The 7,724-nt window shown below is 41.6% G+C and overlaps 1 protein-coding gene across 1 annotated transcript in view; it reads right to left on the bottom strand.

The window, feature by feature from the left end:
* Positions 1-1,499: 1,499 nt before the first annotated feature.
* KIAA1958 (KIAA1958 ortholog) overlaps positions 1,500-7,724 on the bottom strand; it is a 47,213-nt gene continuing 40,988 nt past the window's right edge. The window contains exon 3 of the mRNA XM_072359913.1: positions 1,500-2,545. Within this exon, the coding sequence (XP_072216014.1) occupies positions 1,500-2,545 (1,046 nt within the window). The remainder of the gene's footprint in view (positions 2,546-7,724) is intronic.

Here is a 7,724-nt window from a genome sequence, read left to right as displayed (position 1 = left end):
ACGTAAAGAAATAATAGCAAAGAAATTCAAAGAAACACAAAAGCAAAAAGAAAAGTCTTTAGTAACAGTTTGATGGGATGTGAGTTGAGGCTGTCTTTCATGGACTTTGGAGGACACCATACCATGTCAGGGGACTTGTCTATAGACTTACCAAGTCCCTTCAGTATGCTAGTGGAACATTTCCATCTGTAATGCTGAATAAGCTAAGCTGAAATTACTGGAGAGGTACCATACATCATTTTAGAAGTCAACAATTGTAATGGTTCATTGACACACCGAATTTGTTAGTGTTTTCCCCATACACACAGAACAATTATGCTACAAAGTCAAATCTTGGAACAATAGCATTCATTATTTCAAGTCTTTAAAGGACCAAATTCTGCCTTAAAAATCACTCACATGATTTCCATTGTCTGCAATGAAAACAGATTACGAGGAGGTGATTTTGATTTGTTTTCCAGTGCTTAAAAATACTCATCTTTTTAATCTTCTGTAGAAAACAAAAAAAAACCCTATCTTTGTGCTCCCTACGCTTTTTGTTTGTTTGTTTGCTTTTTTGTGTATTTCAAACAATGGCTTAGGATTTTTCTGCACACCTACATCCCCAAGGATACTGAAAGAGTAGATCAAAGTCAGTAGATTTTATATTAAGTACACACAGTGATAAAACTCCAATGACCAGTGCTTAAACAGTTAAAATTGTGTATACGACTGATTTTGCCAGCATACCTTTGCTTACTGTTGAAAACAATACCTCTTAGTCTAAAGATCAGAGATGCTTTGATCGCAGAAAATCAATGAAAAAGTTAAAAACAGCCTTTTGCTGACTTTGGGATTTCTTTTTCCATCTGGCATAAAAAAGCCTCAGGAAACAAACAAACAGCAACAAAAAACAAAAAAAAACCAAAGAACGCCCCCACCCCAACTGAAAAACAAACAAACAAACGAGAAAACTTCTTGTAAATGGTTTCACAGACTTACATTGATGCATCTCTTATCTCCTTGCATTTCTGATCAAGAACAAGCCAGCAGGTAAGAAGCAGCAGCCAGTGGTAGGTTTGCCTCCTCCACTCTAGGAGGCCATGTTAAAATAAGAAGTAAAAAAAAATGCTTTAAAACAGAATTGCTACGTAAGCCTCACTGGGGAATTACAGTCACTGATGTGTGCATGTTAGAAAGGGTTTTCCAGTCTATCTTGTGTTGCCTGAGAACCATTTTTGTCCTTTTAAAATCTGCAATTATATTATAACCCATATGCAACTTTCATTTTTGTATTAACACTATAAATACTATGTTAGTATTACTAAACTATCTCTATTGACTTATCTGTAAAAAGAAAAATATATTATATATTTATATATTTTTATAAAGTGAATTAACACTGGAAAGAGGGCTATGGGAGAGTAGTGTACAATCACAGTTGATGTGTATTACTGGGCACAAACTCAACGCTTGCAACAAAACAGAAGAGAAAAATCTGTCCAGGTTATACCCCTCTTTCAAGCTGTGTCAGAGGAAGAGTCATAGGATGCTGACACAATGAAGTTGCCAGTATTGGTATGGCTTGCCATGGACTGGGCAGCCTGCTGGCTCAAGTTATTGCAGATCAGCACAAGCTGGTTGCTCTGAGCTTCTGACAATGTGCTACAGCTCTGGTAGACACTGAAGTTGGTCTTCCGACCAGGGATGTTGCCCTTCTCACACATTGTCTTTACCATCTTGGCAAGCTTATTTTTCCCCAGAGCTTGGCAATTGTACCAGTGAAGGGCGGCCAAGTTGACAACAGGTTTGATGGACAAGTAAAAAGGTGCATCCTCATAGCGCATGGCTGGAGGCCGCCTCTGGGCATACTCCTTGTAGTCTTGCACAGGACAGGTCTGTGGGGAGTGCTGGGTGGCATACACCCGAGAGTCTGTCCCACCTCTCTTGCTCTTGGCACTGATATCTCCATTGTCCGGTCCCATCCACTCCAGGTACTCCAACCCAGTCTCTGTCACCCGCAGCCGGATGTCTCCCCATTTGAGGGTGGACCCATGAAAACCTGTGCAGTGTCCAAATGCCTTAGTGTTGTTTAGCCAGACAAGGTTCAAGAGCCCTTCAGGATTGTACCGGCTCAACAAGCCTCTTTTGCGCAAGATAAGCTCATCAGCAAAGGTGAGCTTCATGGACTTGTGTGGCTTGTTTCCTTTACCTTTACACCTCAGCTCTATCTGCTTTTGTTTTAGGGCTTCTTGGGACCGCTTGAACTCCTTATCCCTGGTAATACTGTATCCGTACCTGTGCTCCTTCAGATAACGCTCCAGCCCACACTGATAGTTAGCCAGACTGTTTGGCTCATATTCAGACCCATCCTTCTGCCTGGCATCCACAAAGAACGAAGCAAGGTAGGCATCGAGCTCTTTGCAGGGGATAACATAGATCTCCCGGGTCTCAGAGGGATACTTGGAGATGAGGAACTCCCGGAAATTGCGGAGAGCTGTCTGTGTGCTGCGGATGGTCTTCTCATTCTGCTCCCTGCTGAGCTCTGCTGCTCTCTCATCCTGGTCTGGAAGAGGGAGAGGGAAAAGGACAAAACAAAGCAGAAGGAGCAGTGAGCTTGTGTGAAAGGTTTTTCCCAAAGTAAATTTCCTTTAAAAGAATGAACAAACAGAAATGAGAACGGATTTCACAAAGAACACTCGAAAACATCATTACATAGTTGCCACAAGACTGAAAAATCAACTTCAGTTCCACGAATGACGTAACTAGAATACGGCACAAAGTGAACTCCTTACGGCACTGGGACACAATTTTGTGCACAGAGATCAGTGGAAAGCAGTTAAATTAGAGACAATCTGCTTTCCAGAACAAATGCAAGGTGTTTCAGCAGACTCCAGTGCCACGTGCTGAGCCCCATCTGCGTAATGAGCCCATTGCGGACTGACTCATTTGTGAAACCAGAGGCTGTATTCATTCTGACTTTTTTTTTCCTACAAAGAATCACCAAAGCCTTAAAATTGTGATATTATAATTATCTTTAATTAGACACGTTTCTAAGGAGCCGATAAATATAGATAGAAACGCACACTACAAAATAATGCAGCACATCCTAAGAAAGAAGTTAGCAGGTACAACCCAGTGGTGTGTAATTTACAAGCATACAAGAATAAAAACTAGTGCAATACTTTACATTAGAAAATATCAAATGAAACTGTCAGCACTTAACATGATTATACAGTTTCTCTACATAATCAAGCTGTACTCTGACAGAAGAAGCACAATCCTGAACATCTTTTCTCATTTTGCAGAAAAAAAAAAAAAAATCAAATTCAGGAAACAACTTAATATTGCTCCATAAAGCTATATTCAAAGGTCCTTGCAATCAGTGACATCTCAAACCACAGCATCCAGATGCGACTCAAAAGATGGTTCTTAATGACAAACAATTTTCAGGCTGGTCATAAGCATAAAGGGAAAAGCTTTTTACATGGAAGTGAAGAATGTACTTAAGGACTGTTTTCTTGGCATGTGGAAACTGTCTTTACAAGGATGCAATTTGTAAGCACACAGGCAGAACTGTCATTATGGATAAGATAAGCCTTAATGGTTTTAGAAAATGATGAGCAGTATGTGTAAAGAAGGAAAATTCCAATGATTTGACTATTTTCTGCACTTGCAAATGGAACATTCCTTTTCTCTCAGTTATCAAGAAGAGGGAAAAAGGAAAGTTCTCTTTTGCTCTATCTATCTAATTGCAAAAATAACATATGCTTTGTTGTCTCTTCTCTACCACATTTACATCAATAGGGAATTTACCTGTTATTTCCCACCCTACATACACACCACAGAGTCATATGGCAAAATTCCCACCACCTCTCTGTTCACAGACCAAGTTCACGGGCACTCATGCTCTGGTGTCTGCTCCTCCTGCCCATGCTGTCCTGCCAGGCTGCTGAGAGGGCAGGCAACAGGGAAAAGAAGGTGGCCTAACCTCCATCTCTAATCCAGCTGAGATGTTTCTTGTGGCGCACAGACTGGTATGTAGCTGGGTAGCTTCCCTTTCCACTCATCTAAAGCAACAGCATCAAGGCCTGAAGAACATTTCTCTCCTCACCTCCATACAGACAGGCATTGAGAGTGTCTTGGAACCCTTGTTCTCTGTCTTCACCTATAGGCACCCACTGCACCCACAGCACTCAGTGAAACCTGCTGTGCAGGGTCCTCAGGCCCTTGGCAAAGCACAGAGAGCTGGAGGACTGCAGCTGAGGCCTTTGGAAGTTTCTGCAACCATGTAAAATCTTGCCACAGGGCACCAAGGTTTGCTTTAACTGTGCTCAGGGAGAAAATGTAACCAGTCTATTTCAAAAACTGGCTTTAATTTTCATGTCAGCATCAAAGAGCTACAAGCAGCCCCTCAGTGAAGTCTCACGCTTCAAGCAATGTATAGCACAGATCCTTTTAGTACGGCTAGCTGCAGGCTGGAAATAAAGAGCTAATGCTGTTTGAAGTGCAGAAACAAAACATTTACCCTGATACCTTGTTCACTGCACCCACCACCACTTAATACAGCACTGCGTAAGTAATCTGTTCTTTGATTGACAGCCTACATTTTAGGTACTGTTGCAATATAAAAAGCACATACAATGGTTTGGTTTTATACATGTCATCAATCACTATTTCTTACAGAATGCCCTGTCACAACACAGCAGTGACACTCAGTCATTTACATTTTGGCATCTTTCCTTAAACTGCAAAGGAAATTGTTGTACCTGCAGCTAGCAGTTATAAAACTCATGCTCTGTAAAGATCCCCTGAAGTTGTATGAGCAAAACAGTGCCCCTAAGACACTGCATTCCTGCAGTGCTCTGATGTGTTACATCAAGGCAGGAGGGAAATGTTAAACAAAATGGGTCAGGTTATCTACCACCCAAATCAGGAGAGCTAGACCAGTTTTGACTGGGAATCTAGCCTGGAGTTGTAGTGAATTATTCTCCTTCTATGGGAGTGTTTGAATATCACAGATATCTCACAGCATGGGACTAATGCAGTGAGACAGGGGGACCCAGTGAGTCTGAGACAACCAAAGTTAACAGATGACAAGTGAGTCACAGCCATGATCTGCACACGCTTTTTATCTACAGCAAAAGCAGATGACTTAGATGAGCCTTACTTAACTTATACAGTGTTTATATCCCAGAACAGCTTAGGAAGGAGACGTAACTCTTCATGTCATCAAATTCCTACTTCCTTATTTAACCAAGTCATTGTGCTGAAAGACAGTCTATCCCCAAGCCATACAATCCAGCCACCATGGACTCTCAAATTGTATCCATACACCCTTGTACTACTGTCACCAAACTGTGATTGTTGCTAATTTCATTATTTCATTCTCTATTATTGTGGTGATTGACCATGGCCAGCAATCACCACAACAGTCACTTGCTCTCTGCCCACACTCAGCAGGGCAGAAAAGAGCGAAAACAAGAAAACATCAGAGCTGAGACAGATCTGAGGAAGTAATGGAAAGAGAAAAGAAGCAATCCAGCACGTGATGCAAAGGCAATCGCTCACCACCCCTCATAATGTCCAGCCAGATTCCAAGCAATGCCTACTTCCCACAGAAAAAAAAACCCTCTCCAATGATTATTGCTAAGTGTGATATAGTATGGCATGGAACATTGCTTTGGTCAGCCAGAGTCAGCCCCCTCACACCCTCTTGCCAAACTCAGCCTAGTTGGCTGGGACACAGAGTGGGAAAAAGTGAAAGCCTTAATGGTATACAGTACTGCTCAGCAACAGCCAAAACACTGATCTGTTATTGGCACTGTAGTAGCCACAGATCCAAACTGCAGCACACTATGGGCTCCTGTGAGAGAGTTACCTCCATCCCAGTCAAACGCAGAACAGCTGTGCCACTTGGAACACTGATCAAACTGTGGCCTGAGATCAGGCTTATTTTGCATCCCTTCCACACGACTTGTGGCTGGACAAAGAGACCACAAAAAATATTACTGGAGTGCAGTCTAATGGCTCTTTAAAAATATTTACAATAAGCCCTTCTACTCTACACACCTCTGATTTCCTATGGGAAATTCTGTGAAAGAGAACCAATGCTCTCTACAGTGTGGATACTTGGCATTGTTTCTGCTCTAGTCACATGGCCTTGCTAGCATGCGAGAGGAAGATTATGTTGGTGTAATGTCAGTTTGTTCCTTACAAACCTGTATGGGTTGGTGAAGAGTCTAAATATAATGCAATTCATTCATTAAGAATTCAAGACTAAAAGGTATCTCAGCTGTTATCACAGTGAATTTTTGAAAATACATAAGCTGGGAGAACTGTTGAGGTACAGGGTCTCATCTCTGGGTTTGAAGACTGAAAGTGAATGCTCTTTCTGATATAGGAGTATTTCCAGTGTAGCTGTTCCCAAACTTTTGCTTGTTCTCACCTTGCTGCATCTTGCAGGACAGAGATGAAAAGCTCATCTGGCCAAGGCTTAACCTTTTGGGAATTTTTAACTACTGAAAACACAGGTGGAAATCTACATTAGTCCCCTGATGACTGCAAAATACACCTGCTTGCTCTCAGGCATCCATTGCTCACATTATCATGAACTGTTTATCAGGCATGGGTTCAAAAACTGGGTAACAGTACAGAAGGCTATTACAGAGTGCTCCTCAACACAAGACTGTGTTTCCAAATTGGAAAGGTGCTTGAGCTGTAAACTGCTGGAGGATGGGACAATGGGGAGATATCACATATGCTTTCACTCTTGTATTCTTAGCTACATGCATGTCATTAGGGTCTAGGGAAAACACTGCTCTCATATTATGATCTAATCTGTTTTGGCTAGTGAGACAGAACCAGTGAACCAAAATTTATTGTTCTCAACAAACTACCAAACAAAGCTTAACTGAATAATTTTCCCTTGGAGCAGCACAACTTCAGGAGTTGGTAGTGCTGTTCCCCATTATGCAGACCAGGACCAAAAACTTACAAAACAAGCTGACTTGAAGATGCATCTTACAAGGTCCTGCCCACAGTTGCACAGTACACAAAACATTTGATCTACACATCTTTAATTTCTGTCTTACTCCAGATCAGTGTTTCATTTCCAAGAAAACCAGAATGTCAGAAAAAGGCAGTAAATCTCACCATATTGTTGGGTTGGGGGCCACCTCCCAACTGAGAGTTAGAATGACTGCTTGAGTAATTTAAATGTTCAATTTAAAAGTAGCCAAAGAGATAAAGTGACTTGGCAGAGACTACACAGATGATCTAGAGCTGAGTGTCTCTGGCTAGCCCACAACTATGAGATGATCCTTCCCACACAGCAACAGCTGTGGTCTGATCTTTCATAATCTGATCTTAGTACAGACAAGACTTAACATTATCAGCTGAGTTATCAAACACGGGGTTGTTTTTATTTCAGCTCGCACACTTAAACAAACTCAGACTCACCAGAACATGACCTCCTCTGTCATTATCTACAGTGGGGGAAAAGTACCTGCTTTTGTCGTTCACATCAGAATGCTGCCTCTTGTTAACATTCAGTGAGCATTTGTAGCATTAATGGGAGTTGTAAACCTGAGATATTGCTGCACACAGCTTCAAATTCTGCATAAGGATGTTAACAAGATCTCCAGTAAAAAAAGTTTTTTTGGATGGCAATCACACTACTAGACAACATCTCCTCTGCCTGATTTGTGCTCTGACTAGAGAATCTTTATGGGGAAGAATATCTT

The sequence above is a fragment of the Excalfactoria chinensis genome, chromosome Z (genome assembly GCF_039878825.1).
Source record: "Excalfactoria chinensis isolate bCotChi1 chromosome Z, bCotChi1.hap2, whole genome shotgun sequence".
Classification (NCBI taxonomy): Eukaryota; Metazoa; Chordata; class Aves; order Galliformes; family Phasianidae; genus Excalfactoria; species Excalfactoria chinensis.
Note: the sequence above shows the minus strand (reverse complement) of the source record. Positions and strands in the feature narration are given on the sequence as shown.